At 35.3% G+C, this 14,417-nt stretch overlaps 1 protein-coding gene across 7 annotated transcripts in view; it reads left to right on the top strand.

Annotated features, from left to right (window-relative positions):
* Positions 1-14,417, top strand: part of QKI (QKI, KH domain containing RNA binding) — a 166,907-nt gene that overhangs the window by 50,816 nt on the left and 101,674 nt on the right. For all 7 annotated transcript variants that reach the window (XM_059835232.1, XM_059835216.1, XM_059835211.1 and 4 more), the window contains exon 3: positions 13,013-13,129. In XM_059835232.1, coding sequence (XP_059691215.1) covers positions 13,013-13,129 — 117 coding nt within the window. The remainder of the gene's footprint in view (positions 1-13,012; positions 13,130-14,417) is intronic.

The raw sequence follows: 14,417 nt of genomic DNA, 5'->3' as shown, positions 1-14,417 counted from the left end.
ACCTGATAGTTTATTCTGGCTTACAGCTGTCAGTTGACCCAATGAGCAGTGAAGAGCAAATCCTCATTTATGGCTCCTCAACAGGTAAACTAGTAATGGACAAGCCTTTCTGTCCTCTCTTTCATATCCGTAACAAGTGTCTGTGTTGGTGGGGCTCCCTAGAAGCAGTCCTTCACTGGGTTTAACAGGTGAGAAATGGGCCCAGCCTTTCCCTGAAAAAGCTGCGGGCTGAAGAGAGTCAAACTGTACTCCCATGTAAAAGCCTTTAGTGGAGAGGACTTCGCTATTTTTTTGTTCTTAAATGTGGACAGGCTCCTTGTGCAGCAGCATAATCTGACATGGTGGGAAGAGATGAGGAAATTTCAGATATCCTCGTCTTAGGAGGAGCTGGTTTGTCCCCTTCCTTAAAGTTTGCTGGGGTGAGGTGTAGCCCAGGAGCTTAGTGAGAGCTTTCAGAAGACTGCAACGACAGGTGACTCTCATTTGTCTTAATGCTAAGAGCTGTTTTTTTTCCCCGTGATAGGAGCAGCTTCTCTGTGTTACAATAGTACTAACAGAGTGGTTTTCTATCAATTTGAGATGGTCTTGCATTAATTTATTGTCTTTGTAGGTGTTTATCTTTTCTACAGGGAGTTCTAAAATAGGTATGTGAAAGTTCAGGTGGACTATATGTAGCATGATGATGCGCCAGATAAGGTTTTTAGGCCTTGAGTAAAAGAGATTAGAGAGATTTGAGCTGCTTTTCTCAGAGAATTTGATGTCTTGTGTTTAGTCAGATTTACTTTTTTTTTTGATATACCTCTGTGTAGAGAGAGTTATGGCTGTGGAGCTATATAGTAATTTGAAAATCTTCTCTTGCATTTAGTACATGAAACCATTTATGAAGTGCTGGTTACCTTTTGAATTAGCACAGCAGCCATTTGTGGATCTCCGTTTTGAATTATGTAAGTTTTTTAGGTCAATACTAATATTACCTATGTGATATATGATACAAAAAGAATAAATATCAGCAAAATTGTAGCTAATTTAATAAACCTGCCTTTATTCCTTCTACCTATCTAATGCAAGTGCTGATTGTTTATAGTATTAGCTTTTTTCCAAGTGACTATTTAATTCTGTAAAAAACAGGAGCACACAGCTTTTATAGTTTTGTGTTAGAGGTCAGTAATTCAAGAGTTACTCTTAAATTAATTCTCTCAAACTTTGTAGTCCATTTATCTGACTTGTGCTGCGTCTATTTAAAGCAACTTAAGTAGTGCAACTTCTGCAGTGTTTTAAAGTTTCTTGACTTTCAACAATATAATATAAGGTCTTTATGGTGGCAGTATATCATTCATTTTCACAAAAAAAAATGTAGATCTCCCTTTTGGTTTGTTTGGATTGCTTTCTAGCTTCCATCTGAAGATTGTATTATCTAATGCTAAAAGTATATGATGGAGGTGTAATTTTGCTACAGAAAAATGAAAAAGAAAAATAATCTTTATACAATCCTAGGACAGTAAAACTCCTTAGTAATCACTTAATTTTAAACTAAATGGTAAATGTCTTGGCAGAAATGTTTACATCTTGGGTTAATTTTTAGAAAACTAAATTGACTATCGGTTAGATGTGGTAATTTTTCAAATCTAGTAGGTTAGAATATTTAATTTTTTGGTACGCTTTTAGATAGAAATTAGCCAAAGAATTTGTGAAGAAATGATGTTAGCTCTTTAGCAGCTAATCTGGCAAAACAGGGCCCTTGAGATTAAATGTACTATCTTCGTGTTAACATATTAAAATATTTTTTTCATCTTTTCCACCTTTGATACCACACGTCCAGGAATTACTACATCCTGAATTCTTATGGCTGCATTTTGATAACAAGTTCTGACAGACACCTAGTTCAAACAGACAACGAAGGAAACTATGTTGGCTTCTCTGACTAGTTGTAATGCATTCAGTTAAACAAGGTTTACCTACTGCTGAGGTTCTTCTGTCATGAGCATTACATTTTCTGTGCTAAAAATTAAGTGTTATTTAGATAAACTTCTAGCTATCATGATAACATTTTATGAAAAAATATGAACACATGAATGAAACACCAAGTATTTAATCTGAATACTTGATAGTTTACTTAAGTTCTTTTATAAAATGGAAGTTAAGTATTTGGAGAAAAAATTTGCATACTTCAGTGTGTTACTTTTTTTTTTTTTATCTGTGCTCAGGGATTTCTTTTTTCTTTAATAGAGGAAGCTCTATTACCATTATTAAAATTACCTGGAAATCTAGCCTGATTTTTTTTTTTCTCTGATTCTTTATATTTACATGGGGTTTGTAAAGCTGTTTGTCAGTTAAACAAGCTCTCAAAGCCTTCAGCACAGAGGTTATTAGAGGTGAATAATGTGGATTTAAAGGATTTAGTAATTCATTCTAAATCCTAGCTATACTTTTAAATGCATTTTTATTTTTTGCTTTTTTTAAAGGAGCATTTTAAGCATTAGGATGCAGTCTGCTGAGTAAAAACTTTATTTTATTGACATCACATGGATAATCTGGTCTGTTTAGTTTACAGCTGCAGTGATCAGAAAAAGATTCTGAGCTTTTTGAATGATCACAGCTGGCCGATACTCTGCTCGGTCAGAAGTGAATGTAAATAATCTCGTAATTAGCAAGTCAACTCTAGCAATAAAACTAACCTTGCAGAATTGTGGCATGTTTAAATGGAATAAGTTGATATTTTAAGATGGTTATGTTCTTTAATGTTGCTGTGCTGTCTTGGGGATCTAACTGTATAGTATTGCTTCATAAAAACAATTTAGTTTTTATTGTAGCAAGCAATATATTTATTAAAATGTATCACACAATTAAAACAACCTCATTTTTCTGTCTGAAATTACATGGTGTGCTGTTTATTTTGACATATTTCAGAACACAATTTGAAGCAGTTTCAATTTGTTAAATAATGTTATGTTGTCGGAATATAGGTACTAGCAAAGAGAACTTTATAGTTGAGTAGGGCTCAGGGTTACCCTTTGGAAAATGTAATACTTGTGATTCTTGTAATGAATAGAAATACTTTTTTTATGTGAAAAGGAAAAATCTAACTACAAAATAATCCTGACTTTTAGTATCAAAAATTCCTAAAAGTTCTTATTTATTGTACCACCTATTTTAATGTTACTCAGAGAACCTCACTAGTAAGAAAGAGTAATAAATGAGCAGTTCTTAAGGTAGACCAAACTGTGTATTATGGTAATCCATCCTTGAAATCATGAAAAGCATGTATTGCTGATATCCAAGAGGGAACACTGCAATTCTTACTCTCAGAGGGAGAACGAGGTGTTGCTGTTCATCACGGATTCTTTATGGTCTATTAAAGCTTTACTGGAAAACATAGATAAATCTGTATCAACATTTCTTATTAAAAGACGATGTGCAGTCTCTATATAGGCAAGGTCTGTTTACTAACTGGCAAACAAATGCTAAATATTATGCTCAGTTTCGGTCAGCCAACTGACTTGCAGCATGTGTGTGTTCATTCAAGAGGTTTTAATTCTGAACATGATGTTAACTATTCAGTGTCTGAATTGTACCAATGCCATTTTACTAGCTTTCTAGATGAGACAAGTTAGAGTTTAAACAGCGTGGAGGAGGGCTGACTCATGATGCCATGCAACATAAATACCCCAGTACTTAGAACTGAGATTTAAAGTGTTCTCCCCTGCCCCAAATAGTGCTCACTAGTGAGCTTGGAAGACTTTCTGGAGATTTTTCTCCTTTCTGGAGATCCCATGAAATCTATATTGTTGCAATTTACTTAAGAAGTTGTGCTTAAAAAAATAAAAAAATAATCCAATTTAAAAGAACTTATATTTTACCAAAATTACTGCTACAATAACTACATTATGTGATACCTAGGCTAAATGTAGATCTGGGAAAGAGTAATAGACGTAGGTATTTGTATGGAGAGAACTCATTTACTCTGTTACTAGTTGAGTTTTTCATTGTAACCTCTGAGATGTATAATAAGCAAAACCTCTGCTCTAATGTGTTATTTTCATATTCTCTGGATGCTGGTATTTTTCTATAATATATCACAGACTTCAAACCACTGAATGTTAACTTTGTTCTCCTGCTCCAAAAGTACTATATGTTTTAGTAATACAGTATAATTATGTTTGTATTCTTTATTTTTGCATTAATAAATATTTTACTTACAGAAGTTTTTGAACTAGACTAAGCTTGTATTACTCCCACAATAATTATCAGTTCTTGCCTGTAACAAGATGAGTTACTCTCTGGCTTTGACATTGAAAAGTGATTATGGTAACTGAATTAGGAACCAAAAAAAATATCCCCATATGCGTTGAAAAAGCATACAATGAGCTAAATAAAAATGGAACTAGTCGTCTTGAATTACATACACATTGAAAATGATGCTTGGCCATTTACTAAACTAATCTTTTCATTATCTCCTTTTTCCACCAGTGATAAAGATTTTGCAGCTTTCTTGGAGACAACTCAAATTTTAGAGAATTTGAACTACTTAAAATGTTTCTAGCTGTAATGACTAATAATAATAAACAGTGGGGATTAAATTTCTCACACTTGAAGTAACCTCGAAGGTATTTCAAATGGTGTGCTAGGGGTTTTGGTTTTGTTTATCCAGCACAAAAGTACCTAAATGCAGCTATGACAGATCCTAACTTTCTGAGGGTTGATAATTCTGTATTTAGTTCTCCAATACCTTAATCGTTTTATTTTTGTGTTTAAGTGATGAAGAGATTATTTCATGATAACTTATATGCGTAAATTTCTCACAGCACAGCATTTCTGATTTACTACTTAACTTCATTGCCTAAATCATAGAATGGTTTGGGTTAAAGATCATCTAGTTCCAGCCCTCCTGCTATGGGCAGGAGCACCTTCCACTAGACCAGGTTGCTCAAAGCCCCATCCAACTTGGCCTTGAATGCTTCCAGGGTTGGGGCATCCACAACCTTTCTGGGCAACCTGTTCCAGTGCCTCACCACTCTCATGGTGAAGAATTTCTTCCTTATGTCCAATCTAAATCTACCCTCTTTCAGTTTAAAGCCATTGCCCCTTGTCCTGTCACTACATGCCCTTGTAAAAAGTCCCTGTCCAGCTTGCTTGTAGGCCTCCTTCAGGTACTGGAAGGCTGCTGTAAGATCTTCCCAGAGCCTTCTGTTCTCCAGGCTGAACAACTCCAACTCTCTCAGCCTGTCTTCACAGGATAGAAGTGCTCCAGCCCTCTGGTCATCTTCGTGGCCCTCCTCTGGACTCATTCCAATAGTTCTCATTTAGCTTTGATTATATTATTAGAATGGTGTATGTCAGATACACCCAGCAAATATAAGTGGATATATTTGATATAAGCAGATTATATGTGTCATGCTGGTATTCACTACATATGTACTTCGGCATTTGCTTGGTTATTTCGCTTAGAAAACATGCTGTATTAAGGGATGGAGGGAATGTTTCTCTTGCATTGTTGTCTGCAGCCTCTCTTCTATTACTGGTAAGTGTTTTTGGAAGACACTTCAGGAAACAACTTCACTGTTGTCACTAGCAGTCTTAACAACTACCTAAAGTTAGTTTGTATGTAAAAATTAACTTCTATATGTGGTTACTATTGTCTGTTCACTGTATTGACAATCATAATACCATCTGCTTTGTCAGACTCCTCTCCCTGTAAAATCTCATCAGATACTCTGTTTTTTCTTAACTGTGCAAAACACTTGCCAAATTCCACTGGAGCATATTTAATCCTCAAAGTACATGCAAATGCAGTTAATGAAAGATTTTGCAATTTCAAAATTAATTTATTCCTGAAACATTATCCTTTTCCCACTTGATTTCTTAAATGTGTACAAGTGGCTCTATATGTAAACTTTTCATTCTTTGTTTTCAGTTGATCTATGGTGTGGTCACTGAGTAAGCTGTGTATATGATACACTTGTTTTTATTTGGTAGTAGTTCTTATTACTGCTTTTCTTCAACAAAAGCTGTGTAACTGTTTTCTGTTGTGATGACTGTGGTGTTGAATTAATGGAATTACTTAATAAGGTATGAAATATATCTGATGTTTTCTGTTAATGGAAGAAGATACTTTCTGTTTCCTTAATCACCACCTATCAAAAATCTACTGGTATCATCTTCTGTACTGGATGACATAGTGGCAATAGTTTGAAGTATTTCAAGAAAATATTTTGACTGAAAAAATGGAGGGGGGGCTATAAGTATGAACTGAAAGGCACCTATAATGTTATGCTACAAGTTTGGTTTTCTTTATTAAACACTAAGCTGCCTAACTTAAAGTATACAATCTCACTTTCTTAAGTTTTAACATGCTGTATTTTGTTTTCCAGTACCTCAAGTGATTTTATTCTTGTTTCAAGTTACAGGGTTTCAAAAAAATCTCATCGGCTGTATATCTGTTGTTTTTTATGATTATCTAAAACTCAGCTTAAAGCAATTCAAGCTATTTCTAATAAATACAGAAATATTTTATGGAAAAATAACTGTATTGCCAGTATCATAAAATAATGTTCCTTTGAAAAGAAAAAAAAAAAACAACCCCAAATTTGCTAATTTTGGTGGGTCAGTGAAAGCTTTTGTTGAGTTCAGAGCTTCGTCTTCTGAGTATTTATTTCATGTTTTATCAGCATAGTGCTATTTTTATCTTTTACAGTAGTATTTCCAATTTAAGTTTGCATATAAATATGTTTCCGTTAAATGCATTAACTACTTCATCAAAACCATGCGTGAAAATAAGTACTCGAATTTAATTGTAACTTAAAAAAATTTATTAATACTTAGGAGTAATGTTAATCTTGCTCACAAAGAGAACTCAACATTTGACAAACAACATTGTGCGTGTCATACACCTTCATCACGCTTTCTTTTGAATGCCTTTCTCTTTTTGTTGCAGTTCCTTTGTGTCTCTTCATTACTTCATTTCCACAGTTAGCACTTTAGCCTGTAACTCTGTCAGATTATCTCCCAAATGGTCTTGGAATAGGACTATTATGATCTGAAGACATAGAAGGTTCCCTCCAAAATGGCTAAACTGACTGTCAGCATTGCTGCTTAACATAAAATTACTAGATGTTCTCCATTATATCATCCAGTTTCAGTTGCTTCTTAAGCTTGACATATTTTAACCACTAACAATGCAGAGCCTTGGTCTTCAGCTGCTTTTTATTTGGTGGGGGAAAGCATATGAAAATCTGAGCAGGGAATGCTGGTCTCCATGTCTTTAAAAAGCAGACTAAAACACCAGGACATTTTGAACCACGTTTTTGGGATTCTTTAGTTTGTTTAATGTATTAGTATGCAATCTGAAAGCTGATTTGGGTATGGGAAGGGTGAATATAAGGTACAGTTTTCATCTTTATGAAAATCCACTTACAGCTGGCAGAGTTATGTCTATCACTTAACTGAGCTGTGAAATATAATACTGTAATTGGGGGGTAAAAAAAGAATAACGGAAGCGCTAAGCTGCTCACTAACTGATGTAGAATAGTCTGAAGTTTTTGTGTCCTGTTACAGTTAAAAAAAGAAAAAGGAATTCATGATAAGGTAGTCTCAAAATGGAGAACATGTTTTCATGTGTGGCGTAACTATACTGAAGTGGATTTCTACAGGCAGTTAAGAATTAAATAACATCAAGAGTGGACATTTATGGTTACATGTACTCAGTTGTAGTAATTACAGTTGATTTTTTTAACCAATTCACAGGATTTATGTGAGAGATCAGAAGGTGAGACCAAATGCCAGATTACTAGAAGTGTAGACATATTGTAGAACTTTTGTTGTGGATAATGTTTATTACTATGTCTTAAAGTATTCTTGAAGTCATCATGAAGCATAGAGCATCTTTTGGTTTTGATATGATGAGGAACTACTGATGTTTTCCTGAGATTTTCCTTAAAATAATGTTTAGGCTGCGTATAAAACATTTGTACTCAAATATGCATTCTGAGGAATATGTAAGCTTTCTAAGACTTTTCTTGATTTCCTTAAGTTGAAATAGACTTTAAGAATAGCTTGTTTTGGCTTTTTTCCAGTGATAAGTAACTAGCTCTGCAAATTCAATGTATAGTAAAACATTGGAACATTTGCTAATAAGATGGTAGAATAAATTAGTTTTTAATTGAGCAAAATAATTGTTTAACCAAATGCATGTGCTTATGTTCTTTCTTGATAGATTTGGATATTTTAATAAAATCAGATTTTTTTCAAATTATTCTCCCAGGAAAGAATGAAGGAAAGAATATTTTTCATCAGATAAATTAGATCTTGCCATATCTTTCTTTCAGGTTTCAAAGGAAAACACAAAAGACAAAAGGCACAATAATAGTATGAAATTTAGTACTAGTGGACTCCCTCAAGTTCCTCAGATTTTAACTTGCATAGAAAGTGTCTTAAGCACTGTATTTCCCCCACACTGTAAAAATCTGACACACTTCTTTGCAACCTCTTACTAATCAGCAGCTTTGAGTCTTTAGCATAGTTTGTTCTTATTTTCCTTTACTACTTTTGTTCTGGGTGTAGGGGCTGGTGAGGCATAGAAGGACTGTAAAAGCACCTGGTCTGCTTGGGAAATAGTTGTTTTATGCATAGGGAATACAAGCTCTTTTTATCAGGGTATTTCTGATGCAGTGGACTTGTTAAGTAGGACACCAGACAGAAATTTTGTCAGCTCTTGGGAGTGTCAGTTGCTGCAAAGTAATCGTTAATATCCCAGAGTAGGTGCAAACATTAAGATTTAGAGCAACCTTTTTCCTGTTATGTTTGTTTCTGCTTAAACATCTTCAGTAACAAAGATCCTCATGTACAGAGTCTTCCAACATATGTTGTCTGTCTCTTTTCTTAAGAGTGTGTTTTGGGCACCTTCTCAAAGAGAGGCAACACATGTCTTACTACAGGATCTTGCTGGTGTGTATTTTGTACAGGCTGGAAACGTCAAGCTCATAAGGTTAGCAAACTAAGGAAATGGGAGTGACGATGCAGAGAAACAGGTAGAGAAGGAGAGCAACATGGTGTAGCTGGTTGGAACTTCAGCAAAAAAAATCTTCAACATTTGAGCTCCACTAAATGCTCTAATTCTTGGCTTTTCGTGAATATTGTTAGTGTTGTATACTTCCTGGTTCCCTCCATTGTTCTTATAATGTGAAGGATTCTAGGTGGTGCATAGGATGCTTTTGTGTTTATACGTGTCACAAACACTTTCTTCTGGAGGTTGTTTCTCAAGTTCTCATTGAGTTTGTATAGGAAGATTTGAGAACACAAAAACAAAACTTAGTTCAGCTCTTCTAAAAAACTAGGAAAATAATCGTGAAACACCATGAGTGAAAATGTTAGACATCTAAAAATATATTGAGTAGAGACACATTAATTGTTGGGGAAGGAGAGACTAACTTGGTGAAGGAAAATGAAGTATTTGACTGCTTTTTTGGTATTGTTGATGTAGAAGCAGTTAATCTTAGCAAGAGTAATTTCTGCTTAATTTTTAACATATCCTCTAATTCCAACATGTGTGAGGTTGGATACATTCAAAGAAATGCAGTCTTAAATTGGTTAAACTGATTTGTGAATGACTGGTTATTTTCTAGCAATTCACTGGGGGTAAGGTGAATTCTAGAGGGTTAAACGAGTGCAGAGTGAGAAAAGTTGTAAGAAGTTATAGGGAAATATTCCTAGCTTTGACTCTGTACAAATGTTAGAACAAGCAGTATTCCTGAACACAGGTGTGTTATTTGTAGGGAAACACAAGGTGATGAAGAAGACTGCGATTGGGTGAGAGTAGGGGACAAAGAGCCGGAGAAATCTTGAGTGAAATGTGATAAAAATGGTCTTTTGAATTTATCAGATGTATCTAATTCCGATAATTCTGTTTGATAATCTGGCTGGCCTGGCAGGTAAGAGCAGCAGTAGCTGCTGATACAACTGGATTCTTATAAAACTTTTGAGACTGTCCAACTAGAAGGCTTAGTCTATACTGCGTTCCTGAGTTGTGGTCTGCTGGTCACTGCTCTCTCTACCTAGTCCCTTCACAAGAGAGTCAGAATTGGTTTTTTTCTATACAGTGCTCAGCTAGGACTTTAAGACAGTAGTCTGAGGAACTGAATAGTGACAGTGATGCATCGGTACAAAAGCTTGGGAATCATTTGTTAAAGCAATAATTAGCTTAAACTATGATAACTGATTACTGATGACTTAGTTAAGACTGCACCTCAGGTGGGGTTCTGGAAGAGTTCTCCTTCAGCTTGCATCTCTTAACACATTCAAAAATAACTTGGTTCGTGGGATAGAAAATACACTTAGAAAACAATTAAGTCATACCAAATGCTTTTAAAGATGGGAATTAAAATTCAAAACTGTTTTGAAGTTAGTGTGCCTGAAGTAAAAAATGTGGAATACATTACACAAATGTAGAGCAATATGTTGTTGTAGGGGAGCATAAAAGTTGCATATGAATAAAAAAGTGGGAAAAACTGGCAAGGCATAGGTAATGGAGAAGAGTATCTGGGGTCAACGAATGTTGAACCAAACGTAAGAACTGAATTTTTTTGGAAGGGAAAGAAGAAGCTGAGATATGTTAATAGGAATGTGGTTTGTAAGATATAATTGTTCTGAGTAACTTAACCTTGTTGAGGTCTCAGTTGAAGTATTGCCTTGTCCAGGCATCCTGCTTTAAGAAATGAAGAAACTGGAGTGCCCAAGAGAGGTAACAAGAATGGTCAGAGTTTTAGAAACCATACCTATCCAAAAAGGCTGAAGGTGCTAATAATGTATGCAGTTTGGAAAGAAAAGACAGGGGTTGAGCTACCTTGGAACAGTTTATGAAGGTTCTTTGAGAAGAATATTCTGGGAGTGGCTGGAAAAGAAACTGGCTTAATATTTAACAGAATGTGTGGCAGTTTTAGTCAACTAGAAGCCACAATTTTAAATAGTGTTCAGACAACATGAATAAAGTTGCAAGCTTGAGAGCAATACAAATTCCTGCTTTTTTTCTTAGTATCGTAAATTGTTCTATTTAAATTTTTAATCCAAATTCGCTTACCTTAGAATTATTCTTTTAATCATGATCCAAGTTAATAAAATATTAGAGGCTGCTGGTTTTTTTGAGATAGAGAATGTAGTGATAGTCACCTTGTGTGTTGGTTAGGACAGTGGTTTAAAGTCAGGTTTGCAATACTATTTTAGCTTTACCAGTGGAATGGGATAGATATTTAAAGACTTAGTGTGCAGGAAGTGTGGTTGTGGAGAAAGGCAAGTAAGATGCTGTCTGTGTAAGATAGTGGTATGATTTTGGTATTAAGCATGAAATGTGTAACAAATGCAGGACTTAGAGGATTTCAAGGCTGAACTTCATCACTTGTAGTTGGTTCATTGCTTTATCCAGTCTTTGTGAATCTTTCTTAATTTCCTATGATTCACAGTTAGTGTATGCGTTCACAAGTGCCTTTAATCTTTATCCCTCCCCCCCCCTCCCCCCCCCCCCCCCCGACAAGTTGATTTAGACTTCATATTATGTCTTTGTTTTTTGAACTTGGAATACTAAATAATTTTGGGAGTGTATCTTCCCTATGAACAGTTTAGCCATTGTGAAATACGATTATTTTTGTTGAAGAACTTTAATTTGCTTGTGTTCATATCTGCTTACTCCTAAATAATTTCTGTTCTTTGCAGTTTTGTAAGGATTTCAAGTATGTTGAGTTGTAGTAGTCTAAACCAATTTTAATTAGCTGAGGAAAAAAAAAGCCAACAACTTCTTCATAATTCCTTTGAATAACTTTTTTTTTCTACCAGGGTCTAAAATACCCAGACTCCTGTCATTACTGCAGAGTTTCCATTCTCTTAATACTTTCTTTGAATTTAATCTTCATTCTCAAATTTCTAGGTGCTGGTGCCTGGTGCTTCATCTTTGCACACAGAATACTGCTATATGTCCTTACTGCTACCTTCGCTTAGTGGTTTGGTTTTTTTTATGTCATAATTTCCAGAATTTGTGATTGAAAATAATGAAAGGGAAGAAACCCTGGAAAACAACTAGGAAATAAAGTTATGTATGGCTAAACAGTGGTATTACTGTGTTAAGTGTAGGGAGGGGGTCATCTGCTGATGTTGAAGTTAGCCAACTAAACATGAAATACTTGTTCTATTTGTATGCACAACTGAGTAAAGGATACAACTTACAAAAAATGACATGTGCTTTTCTCATGTGTCTGTATATACACATACATACATATATATACACACATATTATATGGCAAATACAATGTTTTCCAGAAAGTTGCCCATGAAACCTAAAGTGAATAAGGAACAAGACTAATTTTTTTTTCTGAAGGAAATGCTATGGCATGGGTAGATAAAGAAGATTCTGTAGATGTGGGTGGCTAGCCAGCAGTGTGCTGTCCAGATCGAGCCCACCAGAACAGCACAGAAGAGTGAAAAATAATGTTTTCTGCAGGCTCCTTAGCTGTAGGCAGGGAGCAAATGAATGGTGGGCCTAGGGGCCTTTCCTGAAGGCCCTGTGCCATCATGGGACTACACCTACACCTGGCACGTGATCAGTCCCACCACATGGAAGTTGTGTGCGTGTCTGGTCATGCAACCGGAACCTGTGTGTTTCCATGATGTGATGCACACTGTTGGCCTACTAATGAACCTGTCTGGTCATGTTAGTGGTGAGGGAGGGTGGTTTGTAGTTTCTGTAAGAGCTCATACGACTTAATGAGGAAATTAGGACTACCACTGCCCTAGACTACCAGATGTTAAACTTAAAAAACTATTTTCACCTGAAACCTGTATCCCCCAAAGTAGGGGTCACATAGGTATCTAATGTATGAAAACAGTACTTAACTTGTTCTTTAACCTCAGGTATTTAGTGTAGTGTTCTAAACCGATAAACATTTGATGATACTTCAGAGGCAGAAATACATCTTGATAAATTTTAAATTAATTTTGTTTGCTTGCTTTTATAGAATTAATTTTTTTTTTCCAGTTTAACTTTGTTGGAAGAATCCTTGGGCCCAGAGGACTAACAGCTAAACAGCTTGAAGCAGAAACAGGATGCAAGATAATGGTCCGAGGGAAGGGCTCAATGAGGGACAAAAAGAAGGTAAGCTCTTGAAAGGTAGTGTAGTTTCAGATGCATAGTTTTATATCCTAACAGAGGGTAAGCTCTTGTGTCTTTTATTCTTATTTGTTGTCTTCTTTCTATATGCTTTTTCATTATCTAGTGTTTTTTACAGACTTGGTAAATAACACAACCTACCCTAAAGAAGTTAAATGTGCATGCTCCATAATGGTGCAATTGGGAGTCTAACTAGCAATTATAAAGTATTCTTCAGTAATAACTAACTTCTAATTGTGTCATGTTTCTCAAGGTAAAGGTAAAAATTGAAGTTAAATGTATTTTTCTAAGGAAGAGCTGTTAACCTTAAAAGGTGTTCTTAATAACTTTCTTGTACTGAACTGCCGAAGTAGTGATTTGGGCAAGTAGTGTGGGTTGGAAAATATGTTCAATATATTTCTGGCAGTGAATTCTGTACGAGTGAACCAAGAAGCACTGTGTTTCTGGATTTGTTTTGTGTTCAGGTGGAGTTGCAACGTCATTAGAGCTGTTCCTTGCCCTGTCCTGTAATATACACGCTTTGCCCATATAAATAGGGAAACTGCACTTTACAGGATAGAACCATCCTCTATGTCAAGTTGCTCTGGTGGTAGCTCCTCGAAGTAACTTATTTTTACAGGTTTATTTTCTAGCTATTTCCCTCACCTCCACTTACTACTGCTGAAGTTGCACCAACATCTCCACTGCAGTTTTGAAATGTGCACTTAACAGTACTCTTTTCCTCTTTGTTCCCATAAGTATTATTTATTTTGGTTCTTTAGAAAATCCTCTCTTTTCCTTATCTGATCAGCCATATAATACATTCTATTGATACATATGTAGCACGTAACAATTCAAATAGAAAGCTAATGTCTGCCCAGTTAAAAATCTCAGACTCCCCAGAGTCATAACTCTGTCGCTTTCAAACTTCATTTGATGCCTCTTGTTTTCATAATCTGCTGTAATACTGTCATGACCCATTCTCTTATTCTACCTATAGCTATTTTGGATGTTTTGATTGCCAGCTTTTGAGTAAAGATCTATTTTAACCTAGACAGTTTTTGTTTGCCTAGGTTCTGTAGAAGTAAGAGGGTGATACTGTCTTAAATGCTTGATTTATGAAGGTTTCTTTATTTAAAACATTATGTCCTGAATTCATTCTACCTCTTGACTGGGGGGACAGTTGACATATAAATGAGTCCTACTATTATGGGGTTTTAAACTGTAAATGGGTAAATAGAACTTGTAGAGTTGATATTTTTGTACAGGATTTTGAAATACAGATTTCCTATAA

The sequence above is a fragment of the Gavia stellata genome, chromosome 2, assembly GCF_030936135.1.
Source record: "Gavia stellata isolate bGavSte3 chromosome 2, bGavSte3.hap2, whole genome shotgun sequence".
Classification (NCBI taxonomy): Eukaryota; Metazoa; Chordata; class Aves; order Gaviiformes; family Gaviidae; genus Gavia; species Gavia stellata.
The sequence above is the reverse complement of the archived record's forward strand: the minus strand, read 5'-3'. Positions and strand labels throughout refer to the sequence as shown.